We start from the raw sequence: 22,414 nt of genomic DNA, 5'->3' as shown, positions 1-22,414 counted from the left end.
GTTTACCCAAGTACCAATCACTGGCATCTTGATGAGCTCAGCTGCAGGCAGCTGGTTGTTTGAAATAATGCATCACTGGGAATAAACATCACTTTGATTCCATCTGTTTCTTTTCCTGCAGATCTCCTTTTTCCAATTGACATTGCTCTAGTCAAGCGGGAGCATGATTTTCTGGACAGAGATGCTATTGAGGCGTTATGCAGGTAGGTGAATAAAAATCACACTGCATTTTGAAACAAAACCCTTCCTTATGTAATAGAAAGTACCTGAAAAAAGCAAAACAAACAAAAAAAAAAGCACACAAAAGTATGTGGTTTTCATTAAAATACTTTACTGGGCAAGTTGGGAGGAGAGTGGCAGGAATCTTTGTGAAAGGGATTTCATAGGCATATTTTTTATTATGCTTCTTTATTTGCTTTCTTTCCTAACTCCTAAATCAGTTAGGCATGTGAAAGCAGAGCTGTGATATAGCCATCTGCACGTACAACTGCAGCACCAATTCCCTCACAGGGATTGGGTTTTGGAAGCAGTGTCAGCAAAGCAGTGCTGGTGCACTCCATCACTCTCCTTTCTTACCTTGGTGGGCAGCTGTGTATACAAACAAAATTCTGTGTGTATAAACAAAGTGCTCTACATGCAAACCGTCACACTGGCCTTAGTGCATGGCCCTGTGTAACCTGGGCATGGCTGAAAGGGATAATGTGAGGGAATCTGATAGTTTATCACTGCTCTAAAGATGGGCCTGCCCTCAGCCACATGCTCACATTAACTCATTTTTGTTGTTTATGGGCTCCTCACCCAAACCAGTTCAACTGGCTCAACCCACAAAAAGGGTCTTGAGAGTCCTTCTCTGTTAGTAAATTAAATCAGTGGAAAATCATAATGAAGTTTACAGTAGGTGTGAGGAATGGGGCAGAACCCCGCAGTCAGCTGCAGAAGCAGGAGAAGGGATAGGTAGAGAAAAAGAGGGAACAAAACTTGCTGGTGTGTGGCAGGATTTTTTTTCAGAACTACAGCCTCAGCATCACCAGTTTGGTTATAAAAGCAATCACAATGGCCCCATCTGACATCATCTAACATTAATCCATCCATCAGTTACCTCTAGTGCAAGTCCACAATCTTAAATGGCAAAAGAAAAAAAGCTTTACCTTCTCATATCTCCTCTTACCTAGAAATAAGTGCAGTTTTATGGCTCTATCCTTCAGTATAGCAGCTTTCCAAACTGCCTGCAAAATTAATGCTTTTGGATACTGCATGCATGGTGTCTGCAGCTCTAAATGTCAGTAATTCTAATGAATTACAAAACCCTTTTAAGAACAGCTTTAAGTTTATAGTGTTCTCATGCCATCACTGCCATACTTGGAAGGGAAAGAGAGGGACTGGAATTTAAAGTTCTTCAGAAATATTTACAGGATTTTCAAACGAAGAAAACAGATTTGTTGTCCAGTCATTAGGAGGGGAAACATCTCATTAATGTTTAATTCATGCAAGATTTGCCTTACTCGGGTGTGGGACACCTATTCCGTTGATATTTAAATATGATGCATTTGTCTGCTTATTTGTGTGCCCTGGAAATTGTGAAGTCATTGAATAGGAAGTACAGCAATGCAAATAAATGCTGATTCCCAGAAGCATGGTCTTCCCTCACCAGGAAAACAAAATACAGTCAGGCCAGCATACTTTGCTTTTGGTGCTCTCCTCCAAGAATGCTTTTCAACCTGGGATTGATTGATTAGTTATACAGGGGAATAAAGGTAGCAGATTGTTTCTCACTGATGAAAATAGTGTGCGCTCCATATCTCTAGGAGACAAAGATTTTCGAGCTTGAACTGTTTCATTCTGAAGCCTGTGGCTTGTACATCACTTATCTGTTACAAAATAAAGCTAACACTGAAGTATCTCCAGAAACATTCAGCTCCCACCTCAAAATAAAATTGAAATAATTTAGTAAACCATATCAGATGTCTGAATGGCCTTTTACCATGTGTGTTAGACAAAAGCAGTACATTATCACAACTTTTCCACCTTTAGATTTTTTTTTTTCCACACCTCTGTGTTTAATTTTGCAAAGCTCATTAAAAACTGTGGAGAAGGACATAGTTTGGAATGCTGCCTTTCTGCCTGCAGCCTGGGTTTATTTTGACTCATGCCACAGTCAGTGTGTAAATAGTAAAGGGGTTTGCTCAGTAAAGGCTTTGAACAGTTTCACAACTGTAAGGCTACTGCTGTTTTTTGACTAAAAATCAGAATACTTTGGGAGTTATTTGCACTTTCAGCACAGAGCTAAGTGAGCACTGTACACTGTGGATGGTAACCAAATAGTAAGAGGTCTGTGCTGAGAATCTGCTTTTCTGTGTAACAGCCAGCATTTCCCAGAAGTTCTAATTACATTGTTCTGATAACTGTATGTGAAAGAATTGTTTTAAAAAGACTGTAGAAATCACAGGGACAGGGATTTCTTTTTAAAGTTTGAAGCATTTTAAATGATAGCTTGCATCTGAACAGCATTGTTAATTATTATTTAATAATCTTATTAATGTAAGCAGGACAATTAAGTTAGCTTTAACACACCCCATTATGTTTCTTAAGGACAATTTTCAAGTGAAGAATGGGTTGAGACTTGAACTACAGAGATTGCATATGGCACTCAGTAAGAGATGGTTAAGAAATGTCATTTAGTGATCTTGCCATGAAATGTAGGGTTAAAAATGTAAGAGTGATGACTGTATTTTAATTTTCTTGGATGCTTTCTTTAATGACTATGCAAACCAGTGCTGGCCTTGCCTTCATAGAACTTTATGTAGATTAATGGCTGGGACTTTATCTCAAGCGGATAACTGGATGCATCATGTGCTGATGAAACTAAGTACTGAAACATGCTTATCCTAGAGGCTGTTGCTAAGTACAAAATACATAGCAAGCCGTGAGAGAAATCCTTTTAAATCTCCTTATGCATGGCTAGGAATCTGTTACACTATATATGCAAGAGGTTTCTTAAATCTTTCATCATCAGGACTTCTCATCCAAGAAATTGGTTGTAATGTATTCACTGTTGGTATCATTTGGTCTGTGGAGAGCTGACTTCCTTTGCAGAAGGATATGCAGACTAACCCCAGGAGCCAAAGTGGAGGCTGTCCCCTGAGACAAGAAGGCTCTTGTATGACAGTTACAAGTATAATAGAGCTGGACTTTGCTCTGTAAGCGGAATTATGAATTTAAGTGCATCAAGAAAATATTTTAAACCTTAAAGCTTTAAAGCACAGTTCCTCAAATTCGAAACAGTAATTTAAAATGCATAAATCTAGTATTCTGCATTGCTAATAGTTTATTTAGGTGCATGGGGTGAGAACTTCTGTTAATGAGAACAAATAATTACCTGGTGTTATACCCAACATAGAACTGACTAGTACCTAGGTTAAAAAAGACTTCACATCATAAACCCACATTTTAATTTAGAAGTTAGTTGTTCACACTACAGTTTTTTTGTAGTGAATGTCTTTGTCAGGCTGCCTCTCTTAAAAGAGAGATCAGGCTAAATTAGTTTGGCCATTTCTGAGAAGACTTAAGAAAAATGCATCATTTTCTCACTTCTGAGAGAAGCTCCAGTGCTTCATGTTTTGGGTGCAGCAGGCTTGGGCTGTGTAATAGCCACTCAGGGCTGATATGGGCTGACTTGGGGTCTAGGATGGAGAGGCAGGTCCTGCTGCCTTGGTCACCCTCAGGAGGAAGGGGTTTGCAAAGCTGGGGTGAAGGAGTATGAGAGCCAAGGTAGGAGTCCAAGGAGAGTGAGGAAAAGTGATGTCATGGAAATAGAATGCTCCATGGGAGTAAGATAACATGTGGATGTGAAGATGTATAGAGAGGGCTAACCCAAAGACATTTCTCTAAATGATGGGAAAGAATATTATCTTGTCATCCAGACAGCCATCTAGAGAGTGGCCAGGGTAGGAGGCATAGTCGAAATTGAGACTGAGACAGCCAGGCGGTGAAAGTGGCTGTCTGCAGCAATCCTGCCTCCCATCTTGTCTTCAGGAAGGTGTCACTGAGACATGTTTGGGCAGAATAAGACAGACCTAAAGATTGAAGCAGGTCTGCTGACTGTCAGTAAGGAAACGATAAGTAAACTTATACCTGGGAGTGGAGTTAACAGAGGAGAAGGTCCAGACCCAGAAGAGAAAATTGTGGTTTATTAACTAGCATCAATTTGATGAGAAATCTATAGAAAATGAGTATGTGCTTATAGGCTTAAAAAGTGTTGCAAAGCATATGTGAAGGTTAATGACAGTTGTATAGGTAAATCTCATCCTGACAAACCAAACTGTAAGCTTAGATTTTAAGACACACTAATGTGTTTGGAAGGCAGTTTTGCATATTGTACTGTATTTTCAGTGTGTAGTTCAAGGACCTTGGTAGTCCTGAATTTCAGCAGAAGTTGAAGCAGGATGTGTGATGTATTTATGTAACTGAAGTTGCAGACCTGATGCAATTGCTGCAGAGCGTTTAGATTTTAAAAGGGAAACTGGTTTTGAGATGCATCCATGTTAAATATGTAACAGAGACTATTTGCTTCACTGCTATTGAATTTAACCTCACTCATTGGGGGTTACCTTATCTTGCCTTTGTACTCATTTTTGTGAGGTGTGTTCCAGGAGATTTTTTTTAAAAAATACCCTCTGTGAAAATAAAGGTCTTTGCTCTACCCTTTTCCAACTATTTCAGGGGTTTTAGCTGAGTAGGAGAGAAGTCTGGGGATGTAATCTTTGTGAAATCAGAGATTGTCTTTATTAGCGGTCAGACAGGCTGGAGCTAGATAAAGCCTGATCCAGGGATTCCGTGGTAACTTCTCTCTGCATAAGTCAAAGGTTGCAACACTGTGAAATTTGTAAATTATTACACAATATAGAATTGAAACCAGTTTAATATTTCCTGGTCTTGAGGTCCAGGACTTTGAGAGGAGCATGTGTTTATAGCAGAGAGGGAGGCAGCTTTCTGATGCTTGTGTGGCCTCTTGAAAAATAACCAAACAGTTTTGTGCGTAGCATGTAGATGGGGCATTCACCCTTCACCCGCACCATAAATACAATTCCTCTGAATTCACTGGACTTGTGCATGTACCCACCAGCTGCAGCCAGCAGGACTGAGCCTTTTGTCTCCTAAATTCAGAGCAGAGACAAAATCTGGATAAAAAAAAAGATATCTGGATAACTTTTCTAACCTGCCACTGCCCTGCTATTTGACCCATGGCAATTCTTCCTGTTTCTCTTCTTCTCTGCTGTGTTGTGGCTGGGTCTAATTATAGATCAAACTGCCTTTTCTTTTTTACTTCGTGACTTGCAGCAAAAGCATCAGTAGCAGCTTTCCCATTTTCTTTGATGGCTTCAGGATCAAGCCCTGTGTAAATACCATCTGCAGCCAATCCTGTGCATAAAAGGCAAGGGAAAAGAGAATAAACTAGTAATTCTCCTGTGCACACATTTTGTACATTCAAGTGCAAGTTTCATGAATCTGAAAAAATTCATTTGAAGCAATAGGGCATGTCAGCATTTCTTTTCTTTTTTTAGTTTCTCAAAACTGCAGATACAGACTCTTCTTTGCACTTCACTCAAATGAATTTTTATGTGAAAATTACATAACTTCCTTTGGAATGAATTAGGCTTTTTAAAGCTCAGCTTTGCTTCTGTTGAATTTGGGCTGTGGTCCAGTTGAAGGAAGGGGGCGGCCCTACTCTTGTGCCTCCTCCCTGCACACACAACTCTTCACGCTGCGTAGGGTACTAGCCCAGGGGAAATTCAACTCCAAGAAATATTGAAAGATTGGTTTTCAGCTCAGTTAGTCTCCTCATCCAACCCACAGTACAGTCTCATGAGCAGAAGTATTGAAGACTGAACTATCACTCCCTTGAAGCTGCTGCTTCAGTTTTTCTGCCTTCTGCATCGTGCCCAGCCTGTTTCTTCCTTTTGCCTTGCCATAGCACTGGCAGTTCTCCAACCACACTTTACCAGTACAGATTTTAGTTGAACCATGCCCTTGGAGCAGTTTCTGGGAAGGCAAGGACATGGAGAAGGGCAGGAGACCATGGCAGCCTGCACTTAGCTGAACCTAACCTGCCTTGGAGCTGTGTCATGAATAGCACCAGCTTTTGCTGTGTTTTAAGTTGCTTGTGCTCAGCCCTGCACACTGAGTGACTGGGGAAGAGAGGATAAGAAACACAATTTTTTGGTTGTTTTAGGGATACCTAGCAGATAACCAGATTAGCTCACTGAGGAATAAAGGAACACTTATACTACTTCAAGATATGTATCCAGACTGCTGTCACATTTCACAAAGAGGCTGGTTAGCTATTGCTGCTGCAGCAATTTATTTTTGTTTAAATTTTAGTCCTTCCAAGAAAATTTTTATATATGAAAGGAACTTTCAGTTTAGGAAGCAGAAATTGGGTCTGTGTTCTGGTTGGAGTGTTTTTTAAGCTGACAAGTGGTCTTGTCCCAGGACCATTGTTCAAAAACAAAATAGGCATCTAGTAAGTGGAAAATAATTTTTCCTCTGGGAGGTTTCAGCTTATAAAGTACAATTTTAAAGCAGCATGCTTTTTTTTTTTTTTAATATAGTCACATGTTTATAGTATCAAATTGGAAGATTCTTCTGTTATTTTTAGTCTGTCAAGGTTGAGAGTGTTTCAGAGTTTGGTTGTTTGCTATTTAGAACAAATGTAATTATTTCAATTTGTAGGATGTGGTGTACTTCTCAATTTAGTCCAAGTTTCCATTAACTTCTCTTTACTTTGGTTCAGGTAATTGTGACAAATAGTCATCCATTGCTCCCTCTGAAGTTAGAGTACAGCCAAATGTAATGGGTTAATAGTTAAGTAAATTAGGCCTCTAATTGAAGCTCTGCTTGTGGCTATTTGTATGCAGAGCAGTCTGGGGACAGCCTTCACAAAAGCTTTGAACTGGAATAGCCTATGTCAAAACACTGGAGTATTCTCTTAATATGGTTTCCTTTGCTCTTTGCAGGCGCTTAAATACTTTAAACAAATGTGCAGTGATGAAGCTAGAAATTAGTCCCCACAGGAAAAGGGTAAGTTCATTTAATTCTTCTATTACAGCATTATGTATTAATAAAACTGAAAAAAAAAAAAAAATCTAGCAGATTGATTAGCTTCAGTTTAGGATTACACCTGAGTTGAACCTGGCAAGGACACAGTAAAAAAGAAAAAAAATCTGCTTACATTTCTTTTTGTGTTCTCACTGAGTGAAAAGTGCAAGGCTTGGCAGTGGGTAAAGGTTGTCTAGTAAACTTTTCCCTGGGATGCTGCTTCCAGTGACAAAGGCACTGGCCTTTTCTGCCAGTGAGGTTGTTGGTGTTGCAGCCTATTGCCTGCACTCAGGCAGGATTTTATAGAGTAGGCTTGATGGCCAAAATGAGCTGACCTTAATGTTAGACCACCATCTTTGACATCATCTTCAGTTTTGGTTCTCTGCCATCGCCTCAGAGTTGTATTATCTTATTATGATATAGACAGGATCAGTTAGACTGTGCTTGGCCTGTAAAGGAAAGGATTAGGCACACTGCTTCCTTTCCAATAGATTTTCAGAATACAACAGCTACCTTTTCAGAAAGTTTTCATGTTTCCCAGGAGCTCAGCAGGAATTAAAAGTGTTTCCTGAATCTTCAGGATTCCCATGGAGCAGGGTGAGAAATAAGAGAGCATCTACTGTAACTTCAGTAAGGTAGTACCGACTTGCTAATAAGGTACCACTCTATAGCTGTCTTAAAACTATGTGTGTGTCCTAGGAGGGATGAGTAATTGATACTGTCCCCTGGGATATGACAACCACAGATAAAGATGACTGAGTTAAGGCAATACAATGCTGCCCTACCCCTAACAAGAATGCATACAAATGCTCTGAGGTTGTTTACCTGGAATTAATCCCCTCTTTCCCTATCTGTTTGAGGTATGTTGGAAAGAGCATCCAAGCTCCAGAAGATAACACTCTGAGGCAGCATGTGTAGGAACTCCTTAAAAGTAGGGGTAGGCTGGATTGCTGTTTATGACCACCAGAAAATTTCTCATCCTTTTTCCTGAACCTTGTTAACAGTGGAATGATCAGTGTTGATATTAGAGGTCAGACCAGACCTGACTTCAGGTCCAAATCTCAGATCCTCCAGAGTCTGGATGTTACATTTGTTTCAACTTTCTGAACTTTGTTTCCTTCCTGAACTTTATTTACCACCCATGTTCTGGCAAATGGACTTGGTGCCCATTCCCTTTCATTATTGATGTCAATAAAATCAGTACTTAGCTTTTAAAGCTTTTTAACACTAGGGAAAAATTCTGCTGACAGAAACATGTTTCTTTATGTTTCCACTGGCTTGTTTGAAAATTAAAATCACTTTACTGCTCCTTTTTTTCTTCCAATCAATCTCGTTCACCCCCAAACCATCATTATTATCCACTGGCAGTTTCAGATTACTTTTTTCCTTTTGAAAACTTGAATAGGCAAGCCATAATTCTTGGGTTTTCATCTGAGTCATGGACAAAAGTAGTTTGCAGTAGTTGGGAGACAAAGAAAATGATGCTTGCGCTATGTCTCATGTGTATTTGGTCATAAAAAATAAATACAATATCTCACTTATTTTCCTGAGCTGATGAAATGTCGTATTAAAAAAAAAAAAAAAACCAAAAAAAAAACAACAAACAAACTAGGAGATGATCAGGATCTGAAGTATGCATACATAAACTATTTGAAATATGAATAATTTACTTGTTTTCAAAGAATAAATATTTGTATTCATGGCACACAAATGGTTACAGTTTGGGGCATGCATATGTGTGTGTTTTTAAATTAAAGCAAATTAAACAATTGTGAAGTGAAATTCACGGAGCTGGGTGGCAATTAGTGTTTCTTACTCTAAACACCAAAGATTATTTTGTGGCTTCATGGTGTCATATTAAAATATCTTCATTGGTTTTATTCCTCCAATGTGAAACTTTCCATATATTTGGAAGACCAAATATGTCAGGATTGTTCCCTTTCAGTATTTAGATGAAAAGATTGTAGGCGTAATTGATGTATGTGTAATTGTACTCTAAGCATTACTCATACATCAAACATGTTATTTACAATTTACTTACGTGCTACACTCTCAGTGAGCTCTTGCTTCTCACTGTCTTCAAGTGTTAAAGTTTGCCTGAAGCTAGACTGAAGTAGAGAATTCACAGAACATTCTTAAAATGTTAGCTGTTAGCCTGTGGGAGGAAGAGTGGACCAGGTAAGAGCCTGGAGCCATCACACTCTAGCAGTGCAAGAGCTTCCTTTGCTGTCTCATTAGTCACAGTGAGGAGACTCTTCAGAATGTTCAAATGGGTAAGGAATTAAGCCACTAAAATTCAGAATGTATGAGAAACATCTCGTAATTGCAAAGAGGAGTATAAACATATAGCCACTATCAACAAAGTGTAGCTTTGGAGAGAGTCCAGAGGGACCCCAACCCCTGACTGACTCCAGTTTAAAATGTTATGCATGCCAGGAATTTCCATTGATGTGAGGGCTATCCACTGTGACCAATTAATTAAGTCTATGGATACTAGGGTTTTTTAAAATAGAACAATTTAAAGTAGATTGTATTGTTTGTTTCTTTTTATGAACAGTATATCTTTTGTATTTAAAAACAGTTAAAATATATTGCCTGTACCGTGTTATCTTTTCCCGTGACAGGCTTTATGGCCTAATCTTCCTCTCCCTCAAGTAAAAGACTGTTTTCACTTTAAATTCAGTGAGAACAAGGTCGTGCTTAAAGCAGTTTAGTGGACATTGTATTTAAATGCAACCGCCTTTGCTGTTTGAGCTTGGGTGCAATACTTTCAGGGTTCTTCTTTGCAGAGTGAAGATTCAGATGAAGATGAACCTTGTGCAATAAGTGGCAAATGGACTTTTCAGAGGGACAGCAAGAGGTGGTCACGGCTTGAAGAGTTTGATGTCTTCCCTCCAAAACCGGACTTGAATATCCCGTCCCCAGATGCTCCTCACCTGACGAACGCAGCAAGCCGGGAGAGCGTGCTCACAGACCTCAGCGAACGCCAGGAGGTGGCTTCTATTCTGAGCATCAGCAGCAGCAGCAGCCACCAACCAACCCTGCAGAGCGAGGCGTCTACCACCAGGACAAACTCGGTGGTGAGCGTTTGTTCATCGAGCAACTTCGTAGCCAACGATGACTCATTCAGCAGCCTGCCCTCGCCCAGGGAGCTGAATAGCTTCAGCTTCAACACAAAAGCCAACGAGAAGAACGCCAAGTCCAAAACAAAGAGCCTGCTCAAGAGAATGGAGAGTCTTAAAATCAAGAGTTCTCACCATGGCAAGAGCAAAGCTCCTTCAAAGCTTGGCCTGATTATTAGCGGGCCAATCCTGCAGGAGGGCATGGATGAAGATAAACTGAAACAACTTAACTGCGTGGAGATTTCCACCCTCAACGGCAATCACATCAACTTCCCCATGGTACGAAAGAGGAGCGTCTCCAATTCCACCCAGACCAGCAGCAGCAGTAGTCAGTCTGAGACGAGCAGTGCTGTCAGCACGCCCAGTCCTGTCACACGAACACGCAGCCTCAGTGCCTACAATAAAAGGGTGGGCATGTACCTGGAAGGCTTTGACCCCTTCAATCAGTCAACGTTCAGCGATGTGATGGAGCAGAACTTCAAGAACCGCGGCAGTTTTGCGGAAGACACTGTGTTTTTTATCCCTGAGGATCATAAGCCTGGCACTTTCCCCAAAGCACTCTCCAATGGCAACTTCTCCCCTACAGAAAGCAACACCTCTGTGAACTGGAGGACAGGGAGTTTCCATGGACACGGCCACCTCACCCTCCAGAGGGAGAACAGTGGCGACAGCTCCAAAGAGCTAGGCATGGGAAAAAGGCGCAACTCCTCCAGTTCCATGAGCAGCCGCTTGAGTATTTATGACAACGTGCCAGGTTCAATCCTGTATTCCAGTACAAGTGACCTGGCCGACCTCGAAAATGAAGACATATTCCCAGAACTAGACGACATCCTATACCATGTCAAAGGGATGCAGAGAATAGTGAACCAGTGGTCAGAGAAGTTCTCAGATGAAGGGGACTCTGACTCAGCACTCGACTCCATCTCCCCATGTCCTTCCTCTCCAAAGCAGATTCACCTTGATGTAGATAATGATCGAAGAACACCAAGTGACCTCGACAGTACAGGGAATTCATTGAATGAAACAGAAGAGCCCACAGGGATCCAGGACAGGAGAGACTCTGGGGTTGGTGCGTCGCTGACACGTTCCAGCAGGTGAGACCACGAGTGTTGGGACTTGGGGTGGTATAATTCTTCAAACTGAAATGGTGCATGGGAGGGGATTAATCACATTTTAAGTTGGCTAGAACCAAGAATAAGTATGTTCTGGTTTGTGTCTAGTGCATAGGAAAAGCCTTGACTTTTAGACTGTTTCAAAAAATTGCATTTTTCAGTAGCAGGCTGTTTCTAATAGCATGCTAGGGCACTAAATCTGTGGGGAAAATGGGGCGTGATTACTTTCTCTTGATCACTGTAGCACAGTGGGAGACTGGGGGAGTTCCAGTGGCCTCCAGTGGCCTCCTTCTGCTGGGAGTTTTACCATGACTGTGTTTTGCATTGTGAGTAGAGCAAGGATTTTAATTCTTTCTAGTTTTGTTTCCAGCTTTCCTTTAGAAGTGGTGCAAATCATTTAGTCATCTACAGCTGCTTGTATAAACTTAATAGGACTTTTAGAAGTGCAGAGTTCCTATTTGATATGTGTAAAAAATGCATGCTATTTTCTCTTAGAGGAGTTTTTTTATTCCCACTGCCATAGTACTGTAAGGACTTTGGGAGAAGGGCATTGAAGCCTTTGGGGGTATCTGACAGGGCAAGGCTGTGTAGGTAGCACTGAGCTGTGGGTCATCTCAGAGTGCACATTTCCACGTGAAGCACCTGTCCATGCTGCATCACACCAGGTGAGGCAGAAACACTGCTGGCTGATGCCTGTGAAATCTCAGAAGAATCTCAGCAGCCAAGGGCAGGGATCTCAGCAGTACATTTGTGGTAGTTCCTGCACGTGTCTTGCAGAGACATTTCAGTAACCTGCCCTTTCTCTGTGTCCCATCTTCTCCACAGGCACAAGCTAAGGTGGCACAGCTTCCAGAGTTCCCACCGGCCCAGCCTCAGCTCGGCGTCGCTGCAGATCAACTGCCAGTCTGTGGCACAGATGAACCTGCTGCAGAAGTACTCTCTCCTGAAGCTGACTGCTCTCCTGGAGAAGTACACACCTTCCAACAAGCATGGCTTCAGCTGGTAAGGACACAGTGCTGTGTATAGAGAGCCCGACTATGTGAGAGCATGACAGTTGTCCTTGTCCCAGGCAACACATCTTTGGAAAGATGCGATGCATCCATTCCAATCCCTCCTTTTCCATATTTGCACTTCTTCTTCCAGCATGTGCTGACAGTGATATGTGGTTTTCTAAGACAGGGCTAAAATCACTAACCCTTTACGTAAGTGTAATCCTGTTAGGCTTCAGAGATGTGTTTATGGGGACATGTGAGGAAACAAAGCAATGAAGTACGGACCAGCTTTCTGAAGAGGAAGAGGTTCAGTGTCTATAGCAAAAAAGGACCACTTAGTTATGGAGGCAGTTAGCAAGCAGTGGCACAAATTGTAGCCAATCTTAATAGGCTCACTTTTCTTCAGTTATTCTTAAATATTTGTATTATTTATGTAATTATGCAATTAAATAATGTAAACTTTACTTAATTCTCACTAGCCAAAATTTTGTTTTCCTTTTATAAGGCACTATAAATTTTGTTTTCCCTTTTCAATGCCTTTTTAAGGCACTATAAATCAGTTAGCTTGCAAACGAGATGGAGAGAAGAAGAAAGGTTGGGAGAACTATGGAGTTTTTTGTAGGCAGCAATTTCTGTTGTGGCCAGGTGCTTGTAACCCAGTTGGATATTTTTTTGTCAGAAGAATGAAATAGAAAGCTCTTTTATTATTGTATCTGCAGTACAGCCTGTGTAACCTTCAGGACGCAAAGGACGCAAATAAAATTTTGCTTGTCCCTACCACAGGCCAGCCTCCTCCCTTCCCCAGGAGTCATAGAGAGTATTTAGCTTCGGCATCAAAGTACCTCCTGTTCAAAGGCTGTTATTATGTCAGTCTTTCTAAATACAGAAGTTGTTTGTTCTGAAAGACAGAAATAAGTATTGACCAGTTATCCCTGCATGCTTCAGATTCTCAGTGGAGATCGCAATGTGTTTTTTCACATTCCATTGGCATGTTTTTTGACAAAGCAAGTATTATTCATACATGTATCAATAATGCTCTAAACTTAACTATATAGCAATACAAATTGGTTCTGTTTTACTGTGCAACAGATTAGTCAGCTGTAAATCCAATGCACTGTTTGTATAGCTGTACTGTATGTCGAAATGTTAAATGTCTCCTTGTTTTCAGTGCTACTGTGTCCTATTAGTTATTACACTGGGCATTAGCTTTCCACCCTGTTTAGGAAAATGACCTCAATATTTTCACATTTTAGTGCCTTTTTTTTCCCCTTTGTAAAACCAATACTCTGGGGGACACAGGGGTAAATCACTCCTTTGTGTTTAGTAACTTTTTCCTTGGAGTCATAAGCAGATGGAAAGGCCTCTCAATGAAACTGGAGTGGGAGGTGGGGGTAACAAAAGTCACTGGCTGACAAGGAGGGGGGTCCTTCAAAGGGGTTGTTTATAGAACTGAAGTTTTTAGCTGACAAACTCAAATGTATTACATCAGTTTCCTGCTGTTCTGCACACTGGTGGGTGGTGGACCCAGTTTGAGGACTTTGCAGAACAAGTAGTTGACATACAAAAGCTCATTGTTCAAATGCCCATCTTTCCTGAAACCTAAAGAAGCAGTGTTATAAGGGGTCACTGACCGCAAGATTTATTTTGACTCTTTTGCAATTCAATCTGGCCCCTGCAGTTTTACCCTGTAGCTTTCGTCCTCCTAATATTGATGGAGTAGCACCACGTTAATACTTAGGGGCAGCATACTGCCCCAAATGTCAAGCCTTTCTCTTAGAGAAACTCTTGTTTTCTTTCCTCTCACCCTTTCCAGCCCTGAGTGGATTAACTAATTTATACTGTCACTATTGTTCACATTACTGAAAGTGTTTCACTTATTTTCACTTACTTTCCAAATTACTGGAAATACAGACGATAAATAGTCAACAGAGGTTTAATTTAATGTGTCATTCCCTTTGCTTGAACAGGGCAGTACCAAAATTTATGAAAAGAATAAAGGTGCCAGATTATAAAGACCGGAATGTCTTTGGAGTACCACTGCAAGTGAACGTGCAGCGCACGGGGCAGCCTCTTCCCCAGAGCATTCAGCAAGCCATGCGCTACCTCCGCAACCACTGTCTGGATCAGGTATGTTTTGTTATTCCCTTCTTCCACATGCATGCACCACCCAAAGCCCAGCTTTCCATTCGTTTTGATTGTTCCTGGGTCAGACTGAAAAAACTAGACTCAAAACAGGACAAAATGGATAATTAATGCATGGAGAGCTTTCCACAGAATTAGAGCCCATACTTCAGAAGCTAAAGAGCATGCCTCCATTTCAGATTTTCTAGGTTCATTGTAAATGTATTTACTTCTATATGTGTATTTAGGTTGGACTCTTTAGGAAATCTGGAGTCAAATCAAGAATTCAGGCTTTGCGTCAAATGAATGAGAGTTCCACAGACAGTGTCAACTACGAAGGCCAGTCTGCCTATGATGTAGCAGATATGTTAAAGCAATTCTTCCGTGATCTCCCTGAGCCTCTCATGACCAACAAACTCTCCGAGACCTTCTTACAGATATACCAGTGTAAGTAGTGGGATTCTGCAGCCCCTAACACGGCCATTTGTGCAGCAAGGGTGGAATTTTGTAACGCTGCTGCTCTGGGTGCTACACGTGTTTCTCACCTTGGTTTTTACCTTTCTCCAGTAACTGTTACAGTTTAGGCTGCCTCTAAGCAATGGATTTTTTTTTTTGTATTGTCGTTTTATAGCAATTTATAGTACAAGTTTAATTTCACCTTTCTCTCTAGTTCAAGAACAAATAGAAATCCTTCATCACTTGCTCTAAATTTTCTTCTCTTCTTTGAGCATACTTGATATTATGGTTTGAAAATAAGCCACATTTAATGTGGCTAAGTAGACGAGCAGAGCGAACACTATATGAAAAGAGTTTGGGGCTTTTGAGGGGATTGGCCAGGCTACCAAAAATTTTTATTTTCTTATAATTCATTTTTGCTATCCTTCACCTCAACTGTTTAAAAACAACCTCTAAGTGGTAAGCTTTTCTGTTACTGACTTGTAGCTACTTTACAGATAAGTACCATAAAGCATTCAGAGTAAATCACATAAAAAATGGACTTTATCAATGCTTGTAAAAATAAATAATTACAAAAAAGTTACAGGAACTTCCTTCAGAGCTGCATAGGTAGAGATGATGTTTTAAAATACACAGACCATTTCTTCAGTGCAAGCATTTTTTTGTGTGTGTTTGGATTCTCAAGCAGGTTTGTGGAGAAAATTAATCAGACTCTCCACTTCCATGCATATTAAACAGCAGCTCTGTGGGTTTAGAGCCAAAATAAGTTTGACAGAGCATTGCAGGAGTTTCTGTTCCTTTCCTTTTGCAGGCGGTAGGTCTGAGGAATTCCCAGAGGTGGTCGGGAAGTATTATCTCTATGTTAAGCAAAGAGCCTTAAAACAGCTGTAAATTTTGCTTCCCTGCAAAGGGCAAATTTTCCCTTTGCTTTGGTGCTATGCACCAGGCTGCACACTGGAATGCATGTGGCTTAAATGTATTTTGAGCTGATTGAGAGGAAAGCATGGAAAACAGTGGATTTTTTTTTGCTTGAAACTGCTTTCTAAACTCACCTGCCAGCCTTACAAAGTTGCCGAAGCCCAATGCAAATACCCATTAAGTACCTGGGTAGCACCATGTGTATTGTGAGACATGCAGTGAGGATGGTAGGCTGTAATGATGATATAAATGCTCCAGGACTCAGACTCTAATGTTGTCTTCGGGGGTGGCTTATTGGAAATCCCTTTATAAGAAGCAGATCTGGTCTGGGTTGTTTCATTTTTTTGTTCCTTTCAAGTTTGGAGGAGAAGGCTTTTATATAAAGACACAATCAAATTTTTCCAGTGTTTGTTGTTCGTAACCAAGGAGCTGTTTAATGGTATGGGGCTTCACAGCATTGACTTTCTTTTTCCACCGCATGACTTTGAATGATCTGCTCAATAAAGTAACCCTCTCTGTTCAGTAAAGCGCTTTCTGGATGTTTTATGACATCACTGTTGAAAAGGTTTGCTAGCTAAATTATTTAATTAGTTTACCTGTTTTAAAATGCATTCGCGTTTTAAATTTCTTTGCAAGCCAAAGAACTTCTAAATTGGCTGGACTGTGTTTGCTTGTTCCCTGCCTGAATCCAGGCTTCTGTCCTTTTAGTGCATCTGCAGGAGCATGTAGCTGTTGAAGCTGAATCTAAAATTAACTCTGGCCTAGGCACAGCTTCTTGCTTGCATTTCTTATGAGGCAGGAAATAGCTGAGGGTAGTTAAACTAGTGGGTTAAAAAAAAATCCTTCATGTTTCCTACAAATGGTATGCATCCTGAAGGAAATCACTTCAAACTCGAGTCAAATATTTGAAGCTGGAGTTTGCTTTGGGATGTATTCATGCTGTGTGTGTGGAAAATCAATGGGCTGATGAGAGAATTACTAATATTATGCAGATGTGCCAAAGGATCAGCGTCTCCAGGCTATCAAGGCTGCCATTATGCTTTTACCTGATGAGAACAGGGAGGTCCTCCAGATTCTTCTCTATTTCCTGAGTGATGTCACAGCTGCCGTGAAGGAAAACCAGATGACACCAACAAACCTGGCCGTCTGCTTAGCACCTTCCCTCTTCCACTTGAACACTCTCAAAAGAGAGAATTCTTCCCCAAGGTACGTTTTTGGGAGCAGGGCTCAGTGCTGCAGGTTCTTTAGCACAGCTGGCAGCAGTGTGCAACAGGCACAGTCTGGGATTGATCCTGCCAGCTGTGGTCACCTCACACACCTCAGAGAGCACCCACCAGCTGTAGAACAGTTACGGGATCTTGCCTTTTCTTGGTGATTTGTTAAAACATAAACAAGCTCATAAGAAGGAAAAAAAAAATGTGGGTGGAGGGTTGTTTCCGAAGAAAAGGCTTAGAAAGAGTAACAAGAGCAGTTAGCAACACCATGCCAATATTTGGTACCAGGCAGCACTAAATCACCAGCAGATTTGGGAATCCTACTGTTTTCTTCCCAAACATGTCTCTTGCTCTGCAATAAATAACTGGATTTGTGTATGTGTGTGCTCTTTTCCCCTGTGAAGGGTGATGCAAAGGAAACCAAGCCTGGGCAAACCTGATCAAAAGGACCTAAATGAAAATCTGGCTGCAACCCAAGGGCTAGCTCATATGATTGCTGAATGCAAGAAACTCTTTCAGGTAAAACACCTGTTTAACAACTAATGGGTGGAATATTGATTAGGATGTCTTAGATCTGCTGTATAATGAAAAGATAGGAATGTCTCTTCATTTTTATGAAGTTTAACACATGATAAATAGCTTTTTAAAAACCTTTGCATCCGGATCTCTGTGCATACCTGAATTAGAAGTGGTGCCAGAAGAGAAGAGAGTTGTTCTGTTGGTGCTGGTGCTCTCAAGTCAGGAGGCAGTCGTGGGGTTTGGCACATTTTTGTTGCACCCAAGCTGCATTTGGAATACATTTTCAAATTTTTATTGTGCAGCCATGAGGGTCTGTGAACCTCAGCTCTAATTACAAAGCAAGACACTATTTCCAGGAATTTCAGTTCTCATTTTATACTTAAATTCCCAAGAGTTAGCAAGACAGGCCACAAAAGCATCCTGGAATGTAACACTGTCAAACCATAGGTTGAAGGATCTGTAGGAACTAAAGCATGCTCCCTCTAGGGCCTGCGATGAAGAACCAGACAAGTCGAGTCCTGGTTTTCCTCACTGTCATCAAATCTTTTCGGAGCTCTCAACTGAAGACGTGTCTGTCTCTTTTCTTGCAGCTGACAGTGTTCCTTTCTTCCTTCAGTTTGCAGGATAAACTGTGCTGTGGGAATGAGTCTAGTTGTATAGTAAAGGGGGGATACTCCACAGAATAAGACACCCCATGAAACAGAGACTAATTTGAATTAAATCAAAGTCATAGACTTAATCGAGTGCTTAAGCTGACAGACACACATCCCATCATTTAAAAAACTAACATACACATGTCCCTGTGGCTATTGAGCTGCTAGACTAACACAGTGATCAGGGGAGAGAGCTGCAAGAGGATGATTTCACCCTTGTCACCCCCCAGATACCAGAAGAAATGAGCAGGGGTCGGAACTCGTACACGGAGCAGGACCTGCGTCCCCTCAGCCTGGAGGAGCTCCGGGGCAGCAGCTGCAACACTGAGCCCTCCGACTACCACTGCTACCTCCAGGACTGCGTGGATGACTTGCTAAAGGAGATGAAGGAGAAGTTTAAAGGCTGGGTCAGCTGCTCCACATCAGAGCAAGCAGAGCTGGCGTACAAGAAGGTATGAACCCTGTCACTCACACCACAGCTCTGGCTTTAGCTCACTTGTGACATAGGATATTACAGAAGGTTCAATACACATCTTTACTGTGCAGATAGATACTAGAAAAAAAATCTTGGTCTTTCGATGCAGTTGCACACCATATAAAAACACCATGTCTTTCAGCAGTAGCTTGCCAGTGCATTCTGATTTGTGTTCTTCTGTTTATCCAGCCCAGGAATGTTCACTGTATTGAATTTACATGCCTTCACTCACACATGCAAAACCTTAACAAGCTGAGTCACTGTGCAGGCAGTTAGAAAGAAATTTCTCATCTCTGATCTTGTAGAGCTCAGAACTAGCAGATGGAGAAGTGTTTCAATAAGATTCTTAACTTGAAAAAGAAAGTGTAAGGAAGAGGAAAATTAAGGACTCTGCTAATTTTCCCCAGGTGTGTGAAGGTCCCCCACTTCGATTATGGAAAACTACCATTGAAATCTCAGCTACACCAGAGGATGTTTTAAATCGTTTACTTAAAGAGCAGCATCTTTGGGATGAGGATCTTATAGAGTCAAAAGTAATTGAGCCTTTGGATAGCCAGACAGATATATACCAGTATGTTCAGAACAGCATGGCACCTCACCCAGCCAGGGACTTCGTTGTCTTAAGGTAAGACAGTCATATGCAATGATGTTTATATCCTACACATTTAGCAACCTTGCTTATTTCTTTATAAAATCAGCTATACTGGTAAATATCTATTTGTTCCTAATTTGAATTCCTATTAGATGTTCGAATTACTGTTTGTCAAGTAAAAGATTTTTGGTTTTCTTCTTTTTTCTTAGAACATGGAGGACAAACTTCCCCAAAGGAGCCTGTGTGCTTCTAGCAACCTCAGTGGACCATGATCGGGCTCCTGTGGCAGGTGTTAGAGTCAATGTGCTCCTGTCGAGGTATCTGATTGAGCCCTGCGGGTCAGGAAAATCAAAACTTACCTACATGTGCAGAATTGATTTAAGGTAGGAAACTCCATTTTGTTTGTCCATTTCCTTTGGAGGTGGTTACTTTTCTTGTATAGTTTCAGCGTGGTCAGTGGAAAACTTAGATGGTTCAACAGACTTTAGCTTGGCCAGTAGTTGTACATCCTTCCCAAAGGCAAGCACACGGGTCTCTGAGATGGCACAGAAAGCTGGCTGCAGTGCACATCTGGCAGCAGGTGTAGTTGTTGCATTAGAAGCCTCCAGTATGTGCTCCACCATCACTATTGGTATACAGCCCCAGCCTTTCCTCTGACAGTCATATTGGATGCAAGGACAAGTTAATTTTAATACTAAGCTTGTAAACAGGGCCAGGTTGTCACAAAACTTTCTATAACCTTTCCTTAGTGCAGCAAACTTGTTTTTGAGCAAATCTATATATTAGTAGGGTTGAGCAGTAACCAGTACTAAGGAGATTTCCTAGTCAGACATTTAACCAGCTAGATACAGATTTGATTGTGACTAAGAAAATATGTACAAAGTCTCTGGTACCTTCCTCATCATTACTTTTTTCTCCGTGCAACAGGGGCCACATGCCAGACTGGTACACCAAGTCTTTTGGACACTTGTGTGCATCAGAAGTCGTTAAGATACGAGACTCTTTCAGTCAACAGAGTCCTGAGAGCAAGGAAGTAAAATCCAGGTGACTACTGAAGAGGAGCAGCCATGCACTCCCCACCTCAGCAACATAGACATTGCCCAAAACTGAGACTTGGGCGCTGCAGACCAGACCTGTGTTCCACCTGCAAGTCGTGTCATGAAGGGATGACAGCATGAGAACTTGACTGTGAGCATTGCTATAGGACTGTGGCCATACCATACACTTTAAAGCTGCTTCCTGTCTGTGTAAGGTCTATAGTGTAGGCCTCGACTGGAATACATAGGAGAACTGTGCAAAAAAATAAAAATTTAAAAAAAAATACTATTAGATGTTTTGAATTGCTTCTGAGAAGCAAATTTCTTTAAATGCAAAATATATTATGAAATATGGTGAAGGCTCATCATTCCCATGTGAAATACTTAGCTTTATGTACATACTCATGTCATTTTATTTGTAGTGCATTGAGGGACTGGTGTATCCACTGGAATAGTTGGTACTCTTCAATGTGTTCTCACTGAGATAAGCAGAGAAAGGTTTGCACAGAGATTAAAGTGTGAATGAGTGTGTTAATGGTTGAAAGGATAGAAGAAGATGAATTTGAAATGTGTCTGGTACACTGATAGGCAACCAGAATGGATTTTATTATGCTGGATACAGTTCAACCTAGAATGGGACTCCCCTGTGGACCAGGAGTAGCTATCCTTTGAATGTGCTAGTTCTGCCTTTTCCTCAGCTCTAAACTAGTTGAAAACCCTAAGCAGATGTTACAAGAGGCTTGCTTCAGCTACTGTCCACTCCTTATCCAGATGATCTTTTAGGGGTGATGGGCATTTCTATAAGCTTATTTAAGAAAATACACCTTTGAGCAATGTAGCAGCTTAGAAATGAAATGTCTGCAATGGTGAGGACAGCCAATAACATCAGTTGTTAAAAACCAAAAATGTCCATTGCTTTTACTCCTACCTGAGTTATCTATAGGTGTTTTAATGAGCTTTTATATATTTTATTGTATTCTAGTGGCTCAAGAGGAAAAAGGTCAACACTGGAGTTGTGGTGCCAGGAGGTGGCAGGACTCCTGCAGCAGCAGCTGGGGTGGCTTGACTAGGGAGAGTCATGCAAACTCTTTCCCTTACTCGCTCCTCCTTGCCTGTTTTCCTAGAAGCTGTGTGTTAACATGAACAGAACCTGCATGTGAGCAGGGGGGTTATATTGAGGGCAGAAAGGAGGGTGCAGTTTTGTCTTCGGTTTTGTTGTGTTTTAAACCCTTTGGGAAATTTTCCACTTCTTGAGAATCAACTTACATGAACTGTAGGAAGTCCTGAGGTCCTCTGGAAAGATGTCTTTCTGTAGGTTTTACTGTAAAGGTAAAGATTTGCTTTCAAGGTGCAGTATTAAGTGATAAATGTATTTTGTGGCTACGGTATGAATGAGTTGCAAGATGGAATCTTGACAGACTTTTTTACCATTGTCAGTATTATTTTAAGCTTTTTGATGAAGATTTTTTTTTTTTTTATAATGGCAAATAATGTAGTACTTCCAGTAACAATGTTCCTCATGAGTAGGAAAAACTTGTATATTCTTCTACATCAAACACTTTTGAATTTGTAAAATTGTATGTTGTACATACCATTCTATTGTAAACATGTATACTTGCCCACAGTGTACTGTCAAACATAGATTAAGCATGATAAAGATTATTTAAAATATACCTGTATTTATACCTCAGATATTCTTTTTGGGTTTTTGTACCTCAAGTATGTTTTCTATTGTAAATGTGCTTTACATGAGTATGATCTACGCGAGAGAAAGAAAAATGTTTAACTTGCTATAGATGTCTGTACAGAATATACTCAATATGTGCACTATTAAATGTTTAAAATTGGATATTTCATAATGAGTTTTATTTTTTTCTGCATTCTTCCTTCCACTCTCATACCAAGAGGGGGAGGTGGTTTTCTTACTTCTGGTTCTTTTCACACTCCAGCCAGCAGTGCAGCCACGCCTGCCCTCTCCCAGGCTGATACTTATAGTATTGTTAAAGGCAGGTACCAAAGCAACTTCAAAGTTTTCAGAAGACAGGACATGACAATGGCAGAAAGCTGGACAGAAGCATTCCCTAGTCAATTGCTTCATGCTTTTATAA

The 22,414-nt window shown here is 40.9% G+C and overlaps 1 protein-coding gene across 7 annotated transcripts in view; it reads left to right on the top strand.

The window, feature by feature from the left end:
• Positions 1-22,155, top strand: part of DLC1 (DLC1 Rho GTPase activating protein) — a 212,089-nt gene extending 189,934 nt beyond the window's left edge. For all 7 annotated transcript variants that reach the window (XM_086888499.1, XM_086888497.1, XM_023925165.2 and 4 more), the window contains 12 exons: positions 122-203; positions 7,014-7,077; positions 9,885-11,311; positions 12,155-12,331; positions 14,289-14,448; positions 14,691-14,889; positions 16,809-17,022; positions 17,435-17,549; positions 18,433-18,654; positions 19,085-19,302; positions 19,479-19,652; positions 20,197-22,155. In XM_086888499.1, the coding sequence (XP_086744625.1) occupies positions 122-203; positions 7,014-7,077; positions 9,885-11,311; positions 12,155-12,331; positions 14,289-14,448; positions 14,691-14,889; positions 16,809-17,022; positions 17,435-17,549; positions 18,433-18,654; positions 19,085-19,302; positions 19,479-19,652; positions 20,197-20,317 (3,173 nt within the window). In that variant the 3' untranslated portion in view covers positions 20,318-22,155. The remainder of the gene's footprint in view (positions 1-121; positions 204-7,013; positions 7,078-9,884; positions 11,312-12,154; positions 12,332-14,288; positions 14,449-14,690; positions 14,890-16,808; positions 17,023-17,434; positions 17,550-18,432; positions 18,655-19,084; positions 19,303-19,478; positions 19,653-20,196) is intronic.
• Positions 22,156-22,414: the final 259 nt, after the last annotated feature.

This window comes from Cyanistes caeruleus, chromosome 5 (assembly GCF_971803275.1).
Source record: "Cyanistes caeruleus chromosome 5, bCyaCae1.hap1.1, whole genome shotgun sequence".
In the NCBI taxonomy this organism is placed as follows: Eukaryota; Metazoa; Chordata; class Aves; order Passeriformes; family Paridae; genus Cyanistes; species Cyanistes caeruleus.
Note: the sequence above shows the minus strand (reverse complement) of the source record. Positions and strands in the feature narration are given on the sequence as shown.